Source organism: Oratosquilla oratoria, chromosome 38, assembly GCF_046742065.1.
Source record: "Oratosquilla oratoria isolate Oo_2021 chromosome 38, ASM4674206v1, whole genome shotgun sequence".
Taxonomy (NCBI): domain Eukaryota; kingdom Metazoa; phylum Arthropoda; class Malacostraca; order Stomatopoda; family Squillidae; genus Oratosquilla; species Oratosquilla oratoria.
The window spans coordinates 27,273,766-27,292,469 of NC_134814.1; the positions used below are offsets into that span (position 1 = coordinate 27,273,766).

The 18,704-nt window shown below is 38.1% G+C and overlaps 1 protein-coding gene across 1 annotated transcript in view; it reads left to right on the forward strand.

Annotated features, from left to right (window-relative positions):
• The window catches only part of LOC143020036 (chromobox protein homolog 1-like), a 111,069-nt gene that overhangs the window by 19,520 nt on the left and 72,845 nt on the right, over positions 1 to 18,704 (forward strand). The window contains exon 2 of the mRNA XM_076176184.1: positions 11,279 to 11,380. Within this exon, the coding sequence (XP_076032299.1) occupies positions 11,358 to 11,380 (23 nt within the window). The 5' untranslated portion in view covers positions 11,279 to 11,357. The remainder of the gene's footprint in view (positions 1 to 11,278; positions 11,381 to 18,704) is intronic.

Here is an 18,704-nt window from a genome sequence, read left to right on the forward strand (position 1 = left end):
TTACCGATACCGATACCGATACAGGAATTTAATGGGTTACCGATACCGATATTTTGCGCATTGCTCGCAATGCCTTGTACTTTATTGTGCACTTTTTCATAAAGCTCTGGGATAGTTGTGTTAGAGATGTATTTCCTGCTTGGGATCTTATAGTTTGGTTTTAAGTGATTAAGGAGCCTAGCAAATCCCAGATCTTCTACAATAGATATAGGTTGACAATCTATTGTGATCATTTCAGCAATATATTTGTGTACCTCTTTTGCTGGAGCACTGTTGATGTCCCAAATCTTTTTGTACTGGAGAGTAGCTTCAAGAGTTGGCTGTTGAGATACCTGTTTTGCACTTGAACAGCCTGTTTGACTTTGACTAGAAGTTGAAGTTGAAATTTTTAGCTTTTTGGTAGGTGGAACATTTAAGAATAAGGCAAGTGTTGGGTTTGATTCAGCTGCTTTTTTCTGCTCCAATTCGGCATTTCCAAACTCATCAGGATGTTTATGTTGAAGATGCTTTCTAATATTTGTTGTTGTTTGGGTTTGCCTGTTTATTCCTCCTCTGCTTAATATTGTATTACAGAAATTACAGGATACTTTTGAAGAATCATCTTTGCATACTGTCACTAGATTCCATATAACACTTTGCTTTGACTTAGGCATTATTGCTAATTCTGGCAATTCTAATTGTAATTTAATAAATTTATCACAATATTGACTATCTGAAAAATGCAAGTTCAAATATTAAATATAAATAAATAATTACAATAAATAAATATTAAGAATGAGATCGAAAAGGGTAATAGGATAATAGCCATCAGCTAGCTCTCTTCTCTTCTTACATAAGACGCAAATGATTCCACAACCACATGGCGTGAAAGACACCCTTTACTTTATATATTTATATAATTATTTATTTGTTTCATGAATGAAAGTAATTTAACTTAAATTTTCTCTCAAGGTATCGGTATCGGTATTTATTTTTCAATACCGATACCGATATACCGATACCTTCTATTTTACCGATACCGATATATACCGATACCGATAGCTTGAAAATAAACCGATATTTACCGATACCGATACCGAAGCTTCGGTACATCACTACTTCAAAATTTAATACATTACATCCAAATGTTGACTTACAAATCACAACCATTTACAGACTGTTTTAATAACAAAAACAACCAATATATGAGGTATTGTAAGTCATGTTTGGGTAAAAGTGACAACACTGTTGGGTTAGAAATGTCAACAAATGGCATAAGAAAGCAAAGCGGTGTGAAATGGAGAGTTGCCTCACTAAAAAGTTGGGAATTGGAGAAAAAAGGTTAAGAACTCCTGATTTAGATGAACACCTAAGCAAGATGCTGTAATAATGATCATTTATTCTATTTGTTTGTTTTATCATTTGTCTTTGTTTATCATTATTTGCTTGATTCTCATTTATTATTAGTTATATGTCAAATTATTATTTACTATTGCAAATTATTATTTACTATTTATTGCAAAGATGATGTGTGGAACAAGGAGGGCAGGAGGAAATAGAAGGAAGGGTAGTGAGTGGTGGGATGAGGAAGCAAAGAATGGTGTAGAAGAGAAGAAGCAGGCATTCATAGATTGGCTACAAATTAGGACGAGGGAATCGTTTGAGAGGTACAAAGTACAGAGAAGGGAAGTTATGCATAAGATAAAAGAAGCAAAGAGGAAAGCAGATGTGAAATGGGATTTGAGTGACAGAAAATTTTGAAAGTAATAAAAAGATGTTTTGGAAGGAAATTAAAAGAGAAAGAGGAGGCGAATCAAGTAGAGAAGAGAAGGTAAAAATTGCAGATAGATGATAATGGAAGAAAAGGCAGTGAGAGGAAGGTGGGCAGAATATTTTAGGGAGTTGCTAAATGTGAAGGAAGATAGGGAGGGAAAGTTAGTTGCAGTGGGAAGCGCTAAGAAAATGAGAGTGAGTGAGGAAAATGGAAGAGAAATAGGGAAGGATGAAATGAAAGCAGCTGTTAAGGTGATGAGAGCAGGTAAGGCACCTTGGTTGGATGGATGCCATGCAGAATGTCTGAAGAAAGGAGGTACAGTTATGGTGGACTGGCTGGTGAGGTTATTTAATGTTTGTTTAAGAGAGGGTAGAGTGCCGGAGGACTGGAGGAGTGCCTGTATAGTTCCGGTTTACAAGAGAAAGGGGGACGTGTGAGTGTAGTAGTTTCAGAGGGATCAGCTTGTTAAGTGTAGTTGGGAAGGCTTATGGGAGGGTCTTGATTGAGAGGATTAGGAGAGGAACAGAGGTAGTAACTGGTGATGAACAGTGTGGGTTTAGGACAGGTAGGGATTGTGTAGATCAGATCTTTGTGGTAAGACAGATATGTGAGAAAGCTATAGGAAAAGGTGAGGATGTTTTTTTGGCTTTTGTGGATCTGGAAAAGGCTTACGACAGGGTAGACAGGAAGGCACCGTGGGAGGTACTGCATATATATGGGATAGGAGGTAGGCTGTTAAGAGCAGTCAAGAGTTTAGAAATGGAGAGTGAAAGGTTTGAGGTAAAGGTAGGACTTTGTCAGGGGTGTGTTATGTCGCCCTGGCTGTTCAATCTTTACATGGATGGGGTGGTGCGAGAAGTGAATGCAAGGGTAGTGGGTCAGGGATTGGAGATAATTGAATAAAATGGAGAAAAATGGGAGGTGAGCCAGTTGTTGTTTGCTGACGACACTGTGCTTGTAGCAGGATCAGAGGAGGGATTGAGGAAGCTGAAGATAAAGGTGGGCAAAAATAAGGTGATGAGTTGTACAAGGGGAGAGAGTGACAGCAGGCTGGAAGTGAGTATTAAGGGTGAAAGACTGGAGGAAGTGGATGGCTTTAGATACTTGTGTGCGAATGTGTCAATAAAGGGAGGAGTGGGGGTGGAGGTAGAATGTAGCTTGAGAGAAGTTAGTAAATGCCTTGGCGGATTAAAGAGTGTAATGAGAAATAGACATCTGGGAATGGATGCTAAGAGGCAGTTATATGAAGGAGTGATTGTGCCAACAGCACTGTACGGGGCAGAAACATGGAACATGAGAGAGGAAGAGAGGAGTTTGAATGTGTTTGAGATGAGCTGGGAGATAGTGTTGATGAAAGAGTATTAGTATGGTTTGGACACATGGAAAGAATGAGTGAAGAAAGATTAATAAAAGAAGTGTGGAAGGAGTGAATATGAGGGGGCATCCTAGGATGAGATTGATGGATGAGGTGAAAGGGGCATTACAAAAGAGAGGAATGTCTGAAGGAAGGACAGAAGATAGGGGTGAATGGAGAGGGGTTGTGTATAGATGATGCTGTGATGCATGAGTGGGTGGGGGTGGGGAAGTATGTATGAGAAAAAAAATTGACACAGCCCGAAGGGATTTCTCCCCATCTTTTCCTTTTCTGCATGGGGAACGGAGAGGGGGGGTCGCCGAATTTATGAAGTGGCCTTGCTGTGGATGTGCCAATATAAGAGGGAGGGAGGAGGATGGAGAGGAGTGGAATATAGGAAATGGAATGGGTGGTAGTGGTTTCTATGCCTTTTTCTTTTTGGCTACCCTCCATGTAGTGGGAAAAAGCCTTTGGTATATGTATGTATGTACTATTTACCTGTTTGTTTATTACTTAACTATACCTATGCATTTCTTTATGTATTTTATTTATTATGTACATTATTGTAGTTTTTATTTATTACGATTTTTTCACATCCGACCTAGATATGGACCAAAAGGTCTCCTGTTGGCATGCTCCGCCTTTGTGATCCTTTTGTAGATGTGCTGTGTCTTGCATTGCTTCTGACCCAGAGCAGTGGGTGAGATGCAGGGATGACCCATCATCCAAGAGGAGCAAAGAAAAGAGGGAGGGAGGTGTGTTGAATGGGAGTGGAGTATGTGGGTATGAAATGGGTGGAAGTGGATTTATGCCTTTGACTACCTCCCTCATAAGTGGGAAAAGCTGTTGGTCTATGTATATATTACAAAAAAAGATATTTTGTTCAAACTTGGATCTATTCTGCATGGTTTTCATAAGATGCCCTCTGGTTCAACCATTTTCACATAAAATATGACATACTTCCAGATGTTTTGGAAGGAAATTAAGAGGAAGGGGAGGTGAATCGGGTAGAGGAGAAAAGGTAAAAGGTGCTGAGGGAGAGACGAAAATGGAAGAGGTGCAGAATATTTTAGGGAGTTGCTAAATGTGAAGAATGATAGGGAGGGGAGAGTAGTTGCATTGGGAAGTGCTATGAAAATGACAGTGATGAATGAGGAAAATGGAGGAGAAATAAGGAAAGATGAGGTGAAAGCAGTTATAGATGAGAGCAGGTAAGGCACCTTGGTTAAATGGGTGTAATGCGGAGTGTCTAAAAAAAAGGTGAGGTACAGTGATGGTGGACTGGCTGGTGAGGGTTAATGTTTGTCACAAAGAAGGTAGAGTGTCAGGACTGGAAGAGTGCCTATATAGTTCCTCTTTACTAGGGAAAAGGGAACAGGTGTGAGTGGAGTAGTTATAGAGGGATCAGTTCTGTTGAGTGTAGTTGGGTAGGCTTATGGGAGGGTATTGATTGTGTCATGGGGGAGGGGAAAGAGGATAAAATTTATATGAAAAATGGCAAAAGATACGCCTTCTGTCAAGAATCGACAGTTATAATCCCCAAACCCCTACCTACTTGTCTCCAGGTTCTTTTAAAGAGTGGTAAATTTTAAATTTTTATTTACAATAACTAGTAAAACAAGTAAACAAACAAACCCCAAAATTATACACATCACTTTTGAAACTATCACACTTTTTGGTCATAAAATTGAGATTGAAGTAGTATTAAAAATTAAACATTCAAAATTCACGAGAGATATAACCCGAATTGAAATTAAAGAAGAAAAAAAAATACTACTAAACGCTTGAGAAAAATAACCCTTGTTTAGAAGTAAAACCAATTTGAACATAGAAATAGCATTGGTGGAAAATAAAAAGTAGGGTCGATCACGAAAAGGGCCAGAAAAAGGACAAGGCCAAAAAGGTACTCCTAATTCAAATTGTCCAAGAAAAGTGACCTAACAAATATTAAAAACCCCGTAATAATAATGACACACAAGTAAAGTAAATTTAAATAAAAAGGGGTGGAGAGAACAAAAAAACAGATGAACAAAAGTCTAATCGACACATTCCTCTCCGAAAATATCTAATCCAAAAGATTTTCAAAACCACAGGAAATAGGAATCAAAAATAGGTCGCCCACGAGAAAAGATTGATAAGATGAAAACCTAAAAATGGACACGTCTAAAATCTAATCTAACTTAACCCAAAAAGGAAAATTCCAACAGGGTTAAGAAAAGGACACTGGCAAAAGCCTACCGACACACCAGGTCCACAATTTTATATCTTCAAAGGTATCCTACCTCACACCTACAGGGTCTAACAGATAAATCCGTACAACTTCTTATCACATGTTTTAAGATTAATATCTCGGGTTATAATAAACAGAGAGTTATGAAATTTTCAGTATATTTAGAAAAGGCAATAAGAACAATGATTTCATTCAATGTAACCACCTTCAGCTGTTATGACGCTTTCAACGCGTTTACGAAACTTGGATACAGCGTTGATGATCTCAGACTTTGATAATGAACCCACAGCCTTCTTGATGTCTGTCTTCAGGGTTGTTATACTTCTGTGTGGCTTGTCACATGCCTTGGCCTCAATTCGTGCCCAAAAATAATAATCTAAAGGGTTTAGGTCTGGCGAATTTGAGGGCCACAACTCTTTGTTCCAGAACTGCACATTTGACCCTTCGAGAAGGTTGGTGGTCCTCTTCGCTGTGTGGGCTGGAGCCGAGTCTTGTTGGAAGACAAACTGGTTGCCACTAGCCTTATCTTTCATCCAGGGTATTATTTTCTCTTCTAGAACTTTGCAATAGACAACGGCATTGACTTTCTCCTTGTTGTTGAAGAAGTGAGTGAAGACATCCCCCTCAGTTGACACCACACAGAGCACCATGACACTTGCTGGTTTCTTCGTCGTTGTCTTGTGTTGAACCTCTGAGGATGAGGAGGCTATCCAGCGATCATTCTGCTTATTGAAAGTCGCATCAACCGTGACAATCTTCTCGTCGGAAAAAAACTTGATGACTGAGCCATTCGACTTCATCCAGTTCAACAGCTTTTGGCACCTGGTCAAGCGGATTTCTTTCATTTTTCGTGTCAAAAGATGTCTTTTTTCCTTGTGAGAATGAGGTTAAACCCAATTTCTTTAATGCTCTGTGAATTGTCATTATGCTGACACCTCTCTTTGCCAATGTCGATAATGGTAAGGCTGGATTTGCATTGACACTTCTCTTGAGACCAGCTAAAAAGCGAGGTGTTAGAATTCTGCCCCTTCTGGGCTTGTGAGCAGCTCGTTGGTCTTCGCCGGTCTCATCAAAACGTTTACAGACATCGTAAACAGTTTGTCTGGAGTATTTTAGCATCCTTATTATGGCGCTAGGAGTGTGACCCACGCGACGAAGTTCGCATATGGCTGAACGTTTGGCTTGTTCCATTGCTTAATGTTTATTGCACCGGTGCTAGTATACAACTGGCTAAATTATTAGACAAATGGAAGTATCTGGAAACAATCAGAATTGCCATATGTTACTTTTTAAGTGCTTAAAACCTCTTCAAAGTTTGTACGGATTTATCTGTTAGACCCTGTAAAATAAGGATAACTTCCTACCCTACAATTCTTACGTATACCTAGGTGCCTTGCACACCTTAGGGGTGACAGGGGAAATGTCTCTCAAGGAGACGAGAGTGACCGGTCTGCCTCGTTGCAGAGAAGAAAGAAAAAGCCTCGAGACAAGATGGTCCCTACCTTTTAAAGGCGGCAAAATGACCTGAGGGGTCATGAATGCCATAAAGACAGAGAGGAAGATTTTCCATATTCTATTTTAATACAGCATAGAAACTTGAGCCTTTCAAGAACCCAAACCAAAACATATATACAACCACTCCTCATTTAACGACGACAATTGGGACCAGCGCGTCATCGTTAACCGAATTGGTCGTTAAGCGAAAGTGTATACATATACATGTACTGTATGTACAATGTCCAGCAATACATGTATCTTTAGTTTTGTGTATTTTCCCTCTTTTATACAGTACATTAAAGCTTTATTTACTGTTTATTTACGGTGGTTAGGTTCCTGAAATTACCGTATATGACCAAATCCGCGTATGCTGACATTCCATAATGAATACCGGGGTATTTTTTTAGTTTCCTCCATGGGCACAATATAGCAATAGAAAATTAACTAATTTTGTAAATTAAAATGTATCAACGTAATGTGCAATTTTGTGGGCAGAAATGAAAGTAAAAAATACCTTGCTACAAGAAAATATGCTAATGAACGAAGTCGGTAGCATAGGCTCGGGACGCCATCTTGTCGTCTGCCAACGTCTCTCACGACGACGACAACGAGGACGAGCCGGATGACATTTAATTTGCAGGTAATGATTTATTAAACACAGGTTAGGTTAGTTTAGGTTAGATGAATTCATCATCCTTTCATTTCTTCGACATCGGCATCTATCATAACAAACATAGTGTACCATTCGTCCGACATGACTTCGTTACTTACGAAATCTGTTTTAGCATTATTTTTTTTATTTCTGCTCACAAAATTGCATATTACGTTCATACATTATAATTTACAAAATTAATAATTAATTTTCTATTGCTATATTGCGCCCATGGTCGAAACTAAAAATTTACCACTACCGGTATATACTGTACCGCAGGTAGTTTTTGCAGCTTGCAGGATGGTAATGTAGACCTAAGCTTCATAACACTTTACCTCACAGGTAATATCCACCGTACAAGTTCATTTATAACATCATACAAATTTGCATCAGCCAACTTAATTATCGCACACAACGTCGTAACTTCGGGAGATTTACGTTAAACGAATATTGGTCTGTCATAAAGCCCGTCGTTACTCTGAGTTGTCGTTAACCGAGTAGGTTAAACGAGGAGTGGGTGTACAAATACATATATCAATAATATAAATCTTAATTCTAACACATAAGAAAATGTAAATAAACACCTTTTGAGATCGAAACCTTTATTGGTACGACGTTTCGCTTGTTACAGCTTTTTCAAGTACAGACATGGCAAACACTGAGTAAATATAGGCCAACGGGGAAGGAACTGGGAGAGGTTATCAGGGAGGGGTGGGTGGTAGGTGGAGGGGCGGGGGTGTGAGAAGGGGGACGGGTGGGACTTGGTGTTAAACATGCCTCTGTTCTGCTCAATGGTTTTGAAGCTTTGAATGGCGGCCGCTTCGAGGCATTTCCTCCTCACCCTGTCTGGTTCATTAAAAAGAAGCTCTGCGTTATCCCAATCCATCAGGTGGTCGTTGGTGTTCAGGTGGATAACACAGGCGTTGGTGGTGATGTTGTTCCTGGAATCGTAGCGATGCTCCCGGATCCGGGTCTTCAGGTCACGGGAGGTCTCGCTGATGTATACTTTATCACATCCAGCATAGGGTATGCGGTAGACACCAGCGTTTTTTCCCCACATCTCGTCCTGGCTGTCACTCCTTCTAGAGAGCTCTTTGATAGTTCTGCTGGACTGGCCCACTACCTGTATGTTGCAACGCCCAAGTGTCCGGGTGAGGGTGGTGGTGATACTGCTGGCTGGAAGGATAAACCTCCTAGCTGGTTCTTCTGTTGGTTCCCGCCCTTCCATTATTTTGAGTCCGTTTTTCTTACACTGGTGGATGATGCACTCTGGATATTTTAATTTCTGATAAACCTCCTTTATGTACCTAAACTCGTCCTCTAAGAATTCAGGGCTACAAATTCTGAGAGCTCTGAGGTAGAAACCTATAACTACACCTTTTTTAATACTGAGGTCATGGTGGGACAGGAAGTGAGTCAAATCGTCCTTATTGGTTGGTTTCCTGTAGACTGTAAATTTTAAAAGATTATTATGTTTGATGATAAGGGTATCTAAAAATGGAAGGGAATCGTTAATTTCTTCTTTAGTCACCTTAGATCAATAAAGAAAGGAAAATGACAAGAAAAGGAAGTATAACAAACTACAAAAGTGGTAATTTCCACCAGCCTACCATAACAATGGTATACACCGACAATAGAGAGAGGGTGGGGTTAAACTATGTGCTGATGGTCAACTAATGACCAACACAGAAAAAATAAAGCATGGACATGGCTACGTGACAAATGGAAAGATTTTAGTGCTATGTTTAGAAAGGGAGTTGATGAAAGCAAGAAGGATGTATATATGAGAAAGGGTGGATGACAGTGCATTAATGGGATGGTGAAAGCATTTTAGATATAAATGTTTTGGAAGGAGATAGCAGAGGTTTTTCAGATCATGATGTGACAGACTTCCGGTATTTCTATATCAATATTGTGAAAGTGGAAAAGGACCAGAAGGAGGTAGAGGAGTGCTGAGAGTAAGCAAGTGAAAAGGTTAATGAGAAGTTAGTTGCATAGTAGATACATTGAAGCATTCAAGGGGTACAGAAATAAAATAAAACATGAGGTGATGGAGATGAATGAGAGCAGACTTAAAGTTGGGTTGAAGTTTGACAGAATTTTGAAAATAATAAAAAGGTGGTTTGGAAACAATTGAAAAGTGAGAGGAGGTTAGGTAGAGGAAAAGATAGAGGGGTGCATATGTACACATGATAATGGAAGTTAAAGTGATAAGGGTAGTATTTCAGAGACTTCTGGTATATGGAAGATATGGAAGTATTGATTGTGACAGTGAGAGGTGTTAGGAAACTTGTGATGGGAGAAGAAAATTATAGGGCTGTAGGAAATGAGATACAAAGAGCATTGAAAATGAGGATAGCTGGTAAGGCTCCTAGGTTGGATGAATGTCAAGTGTTTGACAAAGGTAGGAACAGTTATAGTGGATTGGCTTGTGACGTGGTTTAATATGTGTATAAAGGAGGGGAATGTGCCATAGGACTGGAGATACTTGTGTAGTTCTACTTTACTAAGGAACAAGGGACAAATATAAATGAAGTACTTTTAGAGGTATCATTCTTGTAAACCCTCCTGATTCAACTGCAAGCATAGTGTCGTTCACAAAATTGGATCACCTCCCAAGGCCCTCTACTGTCACCATCTCCAAACCCCACCTATCACCCTCACATTTAACTTCCATACTACCCCATTCATGTACTTATATAACAACCAGGTTAACATTAAACAACCACACATCCTCCTCCTTACCTAAACTCACTTGTTTCTTCCCCCAATTCTTCAGTTCCTCTCCCACCCTCAACACCTTCCTATATGCCTTACCAAATACTTTAAGCAGTTAGCATCAGAGTTTGGGAGGTTGTGAGAGGAGAAAGCTCGACACAGGCAGTGGACTGGGGATGGATGGTCTTTCATCCACAAAGAAGATAAAAGGTAATATAGATGTGTGGAATGGGTTAAAGGTGGGTGCATGCCTTGAGTGGTCACTTCCTTTATAATTTGAAAAGTGCCTTTTGATATATATGAGTCAGTAAACTGATTTAAAATAGATCTTGCATTACACTTGGCTGGCATGCTTTCTTTGTGAGAATTTCCATTTTCTGTTAGAGGGTAAGGATAACCCACTAATAAAAATTGCCTTGAATTTTGTTGACAAACCCAGTCCCTATAGGGAATGGTGCCAGTCCTTGGGCCTTCCCATGGGTGTTTAGGATTGTTGTTTTGTTGCATAAGTGTGGGGCTGCTTTTATGTTACCTGTTGAGAGTAATGAGCCTGGTTGTCAGCTCTCCTTAAGTGAGAAATGGAGGATGTAGAGTCTAAATTGATAGATGTCAGTGACCAGTCTGGAGACAGTGCCAGTCCCTCAAGCTTGGACCTCTAGAATGAGGTGAGGTGCTTGACAGGTTTTGAAAATGGGTAGCAGGGAGGCTACTTTTTGTTATTTATCTTGCAGAACCCCAACAAGCAGATATTATTGTTCTCATCCATAACTTTTGAGATATATTACAAAATGTAAAAAATTGTGTCTGTCATAGACAGCTTGGTGCTCAATAGCAAGGGTAAGGCAGCTGCAGCAGTATGAGAATACTGGAACTTTAGGTTCCAGAATGAAGGGAATTTATTGTAAAAAATTGCTTCTTCATTTTCTGTGCACTTATTTTCCCTTTTCATTTTTTTCTATTATCAAAGCTATGCAAAGGAGGTAGGTGAATGGACAATGACCCAAGTCTTTAAATTAAATGCTAATAACCTGACATTGCTAACTTAGAACTGCTGTTTTTCTCTCTAAATCTTAGGCTGGCTGTGTGGATACGCTGGTTTGTACTGACAGGCCATTAAGGATATCTTGGACTGTTGAACACAAGGGGTTTCTCCATGCCTTCACCACAGCAGACAGAGTTCGTACTGAGTGTTTGTTTAAGTGTCAGAAAGAGTCAGAAAGGTTGACAGATCTTCATTTTCTTTCCTAACTTTCCTTTTAGCCATTATGATAATTAGTGTAATTGGGTCTTTAGCATATTTTCTTTTTCAGATGTAAAAATTTCCATCTTTTCATAGTTGGCTTTGTCTACTGCTGTTTATATTTTCATCAATTTACTTGGACATGATATAATTTACTCCATGAACTCAAGTTATTTCCCAAGGACTTGTGTCTCTTGAGTTTTAAAGTTTGCATTGCAATGAGGGAAAAGGCTATGAGAATCTTTTTCCACCATTTAGATGAAAGTGATTGCACACACACACACACACACACACACACACACACACACACACACACACACACACACACACACACACACACACACACACACACACACACACACACACACACACACACACACACACACACACACACACACACCTACCTACCTACCTACCTACCTATCTACCTTTCGTCGAATGGACAGTGAGAATTTGTGTACCGAAGAAAAAGGAAAATCTACGTGGATCTCAACGTCTAGGAAGTGCCTTATTGTATTTATAGGGAAGGGGAGTTCTCGTGGTGTAGTGGGGGAGTGATAGGGAAGGGATTATTGAGGGAAATGGAAGGAAATGAGGAAGAGAGGGACATGGTCCAGTAGGCCAGGCGTCTAGTAAACAAGAGGCGGACCGACAATAATGATTTTGGTGACGACGGGATAAAAAAAAATGTAAAGATTAAAAGTATAGATAAGAGCAGCACAGTGGAAGGTGATGATAGTAGTTTCCAGGGATTTAAAGAGGGTGGGGCGATACCAACCTCCCCCGATTGGCAAGACTAGAGAAACTTGATGAGATGACTGAACATTGGGAAAACAGGTTCGGTTACGTAGCCAAAATTGCGCAGAGAGTTGAAAAATTGGAAGAACTAAAGAAGGCAAACAAAAATTTAACTAATGAAATAGAAGAATTAAAAAGACAGTTAAAAGAAGTAAAAGAGGAGAATGAAGAATTAAAGAGGAACAATAAAGACAACAAAGAGGCCGTAGCAAAGGAAGCACAGGGTTGGAAAAAAATCCAGAAAAACAGTTAAGTTGCATTTACTGACATAATTAAACAGCAATTGAAAGAACAAACTGAAGACAGTTATCAAAGTGATGAGACAGAAGGAGAATATAATAAGAGACTTAGCAGATGAAAAGAAATGTATAATTATATTAGGAAAGGAAGAGAAACATAACCTAGATAGAACTTCACGAATCAATGAGGAAAAAGAAAAAAGTTTACTAGAATTAGTTCAGGAAGATGAACCTGAAATCATGAAACAAATTGAAGAGATGTATAGACTCGGAAAGTATAGTACAGAATATCTTAACAAAAACAGGGAAACTAGCAGCAAGTGTACAATATAAAAAGGTATGGATAAAAAGAGAAATGAATAAAGAGGAAAGAGAGGAAAAAATGAAGACATGAAGCTAAGGAAAAAAACGAGATGAGAACAGTTGGAAAAAAAAATTCTATTGGAGAGTAGTGAATATGAAAGTAAGGAAATACAACATACTAGAGAAAAACAAAAGGGAAACAGAATACAATGGAAGTGGCAGAAAACTAAGAGTGTCTTACACAAATATAGATGGATTAATAACAGGATTGAATGAGCTGAATGATTATCTGATGGAAAAAGAACCGGACATAATGGGAATTGTAGAAACGAAATTAAAAGGTCCACTACCACCCAACAGTGTAGGACATGATGCATATAATTATTGGAGTAGAAACGGAGACAAAGCAAGGGGATAGAGTTATGTTCCTGACTAAGAAGGATATAAACGTGAGGTGTGTCACATATGGAAAGAATACAGTAGAGATCATTATGATCAAAGTGGAAGACAGAGATAAGAAGAGTAGAAAGTTAGTGATAAATTATGTGCCTCCAAAAACAGCCTCGTGGGAAGAGAGTGAACTTAAAAGTATGTTAGAGGATACAAGGATAACATTAAATAAGATAATGGAAGATGGAGGAAGAATAGTTATGATGGGCAACTTTAATTGCAAAGAAGTCTGCTGTGAAGAGATGACAGTAAAGGGTGGAGACGGCTCATGGGGAAATGTTCTATTCGAGATGATTATTGAACATACAATGACACAGTGGATACAGGAGAACACTAGGTATAGAAATGAAGAAGAACCATCGAGACTAGACTTAATAATCACATCTGAACCGAGAATATAAAACACCAATAAGTAAAAGTGACCACATATTGATTGAACTGGAACTAAATGAGGAAAAATACATGAAAAGAAATGAACAATATAGAAAAGGAAGAATGATGTATGAAAAAACAAACTTTGATAAAATAAGAGAATTCTTTCAAAAAGAAAACTGGGAAGGAATATACAAAGAAGAAACAACAGTGGAAGAGAAATGGAATATTTTGACAAAAATTGATAAAAATAGGAGTGGAAAAGTATGTCCCAAGACGAAAACAAGAAAAAGAATATGTAAAGTGCTGGTACAACAAAAATTGTAGGGAGTTAAAAGACAAAAGAGACAAAGCTTGGAAGAAATGGAAGACAACCTGAAAAATGGAAAATATATATTTGTTATAGAAATTAATATGTACAAGCGTGCAGAGAGGAGAAGAGAAAATATGAAAAGATGTCATAGAAAAATGCAATGGGGGGACGGAAAGGGGGGGGTCGCCGATTTAATGAAGCGGCCTTGCTGTGGATGTGCTTTGTCTTGCGACACTGCTTCTGACCCAGGGTAGTGGACAAGGGGCAGGGATGACCGGTCATTCAGGAGGTGCTCAGATAAGAGGGAGGGTGGAGGGGTGTGGAGTGTATTGAGGGATGGAATGGGTGGAAATGATTTTATGCCTTTTTCTTTTTGGCTACCCTCCTTGTAAGGGGGAAAAAGCCTTTGTATATGTATGTATATAAACAACAAACTGAAAAATAAACAAGATTTGGAGAAATTAAGACAAGGAGGAGTTGAATACACAGAGGAAATATAAATGGTGGAAATTATGAACAAACATTTTAAATCCGTGTTTACAAGGGAGAACATACAACCTGAAGAGATTGAATGGAAAGAGAAAGTCCCTCCTATGAAAGAAATAGAAGTAACAAAGAATGAAATAATGAAACACTTGAGTAATCTTGATATCAAAAAATCGCATGGACCAGATGAAATAGCAAACTGGATTTTGAAAGAATGTAGGAATGAACTGACAGACAAAATACATAGCATAATAAACAGTTCCTTGAAAGAAGGAAAAGTTCCAGAAGATTGGAAAAAAAGCAAATATAGAACCTATATATAAAGGAGGAAATAAAGAAGACCCTACCAACTATAGACCAGTCTAACAAGTACAATAGCAAAAATTTGTGAAAGAATTATCAAAAGTAGATGGGTAAACTATTTAGAAAAAAACGTGCTAAATCCAAGGCAATTTGGATTCAGACAAGGACGATCATGCGTCACCAATTTAATGTTTCTATTCAAGGCTAATAGATATAATACAAGAAAGAGATGGATGGGCTGATTGTGCATTTCTAGACCTAAAAAAAGCTTTTGACAAAGTACCACATAAGAAGTTGCTTAAGAAATTAGAAACTGCAGGAGGAATACAGGGCAAACTGCTTAAATGGATGGAAGACTCTTTGCAAGGAAGAAAAATGAGAGTAGTGATAAGAGACAAACACTCAAAATGGGATGAAGTAATAAGTGGTGTTCCACAAGGAACAGTTCTGGCCCCAATAATGTTTGCTATATATATTAATGATATGGATGAAGAAATTAAAAGTTATATGAGCTTCTTTGCAGATGATGCAAAACTATTAAAAAAAGTGAACACGGAAGAAGATTGTGAATCACTACAGAGTGATCTAAATAAAGTATGGGAATGGAGTAGGAAGTGGGAGATGGAGTTCAACACAAAAGTGTAGTATAATGGAATTTGGAAAAAAGCAAAAGCAGAATAACAGGATCATATAAATTGGGAGAATAAGGAATAAAAAAAGTAGAAAATGAGAAGGACCTGTGAGTCATTGTTATGAATAATATGTCACCTGAGAAATATAAATAAGATTTTTGGAGAAACTTATAATCTAATAACAATCAAAGTGGCATTTACATACCTGGATGAAGAAATGGTGAAGAAAATTCTAATCACACTGATAAGACCAAGATTGGAATATGCAGCAATGATGTGGTCACCAAGTACAATAAAATGTATAAAAAAACTTGAAAGAATACAAAGAGCAATTACAAAATTGGCACCAACACTCTCAAAACTATCATATGAAGAGAGACTAGTAAAACTTGAACTAGACACTAGAGCAAAGAAGAGCGAGAGGAGATTTGATAGCTATTTACAGAATCATGAAAGGCATAGAAATTATTGAGAATCTGATAAAATGGGATGATAGAAATACAAGAGGACATGGAAAGAAAATCAAGAAAGACAGCTATAGAAGAGATCTGAAAAAGAACAGCTTTCCTCACAGAGTAATAGACAGTTGGAACAAGTTAGATGAGAAAGTGGTGTGTGCAAAAACAAAACATGATTTTAAAGATAGTTTAGATAAAATGAGATATGAAGACGGCACCCCACGAGCATAGCTCCCCTTCCCGTAAAATACAACTAGGTAAAATACACACACACACACACACACAGTTCAACGAATGGACGGCTTAGAAGACGTTCTGAAGAGAATTGAAGTTTGTGGATCCCAACGCAAAGAGAAGTGCCTATTGTATTTACAGGGTGGGGGGGAAATTGCTCGTGGAGTAGTAGGAAAGTAGGGAAAGAGGAAAGGGGGAGGGATTACTGAGGGAAATGGAAGGAAATGAGGAAGGAGTAGACTTGGCCCAGGCAGACAGGCGAAAGGTAAACAAAAGGCCTCCCGATGACGATGAAATGTCTAAGAAAAATGTAAAGATTAGAAGTATAGACAAGAGCAATACAGTAGAAAGTGATGAGAATATTTTCCAGGGATTTAAAGAGGGTGGGGGGGGACACAACCCCCCCCGACTGACAAGACTAGAAGAGAAGGTCGATAAGATGATCGAGGACTTGGAGCGTAGGTTCGGTCATGTTGACAGTATTATACGAAGAGTTGAAAAATTGGAAGAACTAGAGAGGGCGAACAAAAACTTAACTAAGGAAATTGAAGAATTAAAAAAACAGTTAAAAGAAGTAAAAGATGAGAATAAAGTCTTAAAGGAGAATAATAAGGAGAACAAGGAGGGTTGGAAAAAAATTCATGAAAATAGCAAGGTTGCATTCACTGACATAATCAGACAGCAAATGAATGAACAAACTGAAAACTCAGTTATTAAAGTGATGAGACAGAAGGAGAATATAGTAAGAGACATAGCAGACAAAAAGAAATGTATAATTATATTAGGAATGGAAGAGAAACATAACCCAGATAGAACCACAAGAATCAAAGAGGAAAATGAAAAAGTAAGAAATTTACTAGAATTAGTTCAGGAAGATGAACCAGAAATAATGAAACAAATCGAAGAGAAATTCAGGCTAGGGAAATATAGTACAGACAAGACCAGACCAATCAAGATTAAATTCAGGTCACAAACTACGGCTGAGAATATCTTATCCAAAACAGGGAAACTAGCAACAAGTGAACAATATAAAAAGGTATGGATAAAAAGGGAAATGAATAAAGAGGAAAGAGAGGAAGAAAAACAGAAAAGAGTTGAAGCAAAGGAAAAAAAACGAGATAAGAACAGAGTCGGAAAAAGAGAGATTCTATTGGAGAGTAGTGAATATGAAACTAAAGAAAGTCGACATACAAGAGAAAAACAAAAGGTAAACAGAGAACACAATGGAAGTGGCAGAAAACTAAGAGTGTCTTACACAAATATAGATGGATTAATAACAGGATTGAATGAACTGAATGATTATTTGAAAGAAAAAGAACCAGACATAATGGGAATTGTAGAAACAAAATTAAAAGGTCCACTACCACCCAACAGTGTAGGACATGCATATAATTATTGGATTAGAAACAGAGTGAAAAAGGAAGGGGATGGAGTTATGTTCCTGACTAAGAAGGATATAAACGTGAATGGTGTCACATATGGAAAGAATACAGTAGAGATGATAATGATGGAAGTAGAAGACAGAGATAAGAAGAACAGAAAGTTTGTGATAAATTATGTGCCCGCCCCCAAAAACAGCGTCATGGGAAGAGAGTGAACATAAAAGTATGTTAGAGGACACAAAGATAACATTAAACAAGATAATGGAAGAGGGAGGAAAAATAGTTATGATGGGCGAGTTTAATTGCAAAGAAATCTGCTGGGAAGAAATGACAGTAAAGGGTGGAGACGGCTCATGGGGAAACGCTCTACTCGAGATGGTTACTGACCATACAATGGCACAATGGATACAGGAGAACACTAGATATAGAAATGAAGAGCCATCGAAACTAGACCTAGTAATTACATCCAAACCTAGAATAGTGGACAAAATTGAATATAAAACACCAATAAGTAAAAGTGACCACATATTGATTGAACTGGAACTTAATGAAGAAAAATATATGAAAAGAAATGAACAATACAGAAAAGGAAGAATGATGTATGAAAAAACAAACTGATAAAATAAGAGAATTCTTTCAAAAGGAAAACTGGGAAGAAATATACAAAGAAGAAACAACAGAAGAGAGATGGAATATTTTGACAAAAATTTACAAAAAAGGAGTGGAAAAGTATGTCCCAAGACAAAAACAAGAAAAAGAATATGTAAAATGCTGGTACAACAAAAGCTGTAGGGAGTTAAAAGACAAAAGAGACAAAGCCTGGACCAGATGGAAAAAAGACAGAAGACCTGAAAAATGGAAAATATATACCTGCTATAGAAATGAATATGTACAAATGTGCAGAGAGGAAAAGAGAAAATATGAAAGATATCATAGAAAAGTGTAAAGATCAACCGAAACTATTCTACAGATTTGTAAACAAACTGAAAAACAAACAAGACTTGGAGAAATTAAGACAAGAGGGAGTTGAATACACTGAGGAAATGGAAATGGCGGAAATTATGAACAAACATTTTAAATCAGTGTTTACAAGGGAGAACATACAACCTGAAGAGAACGAATGGAAAGAGAAAGTCCCCCCCTATGGAAGAAATAGAAGTAACAAAGAATGAAATATTAACACAATTGAGTAATCTTGATGTCAGAAAATCACATGGACCAGGTGAAATAGCAAACTGGATACTAAAAGAATGCAGTAATGAACTGGGGTATTGGCTGCTTGTTATTGTG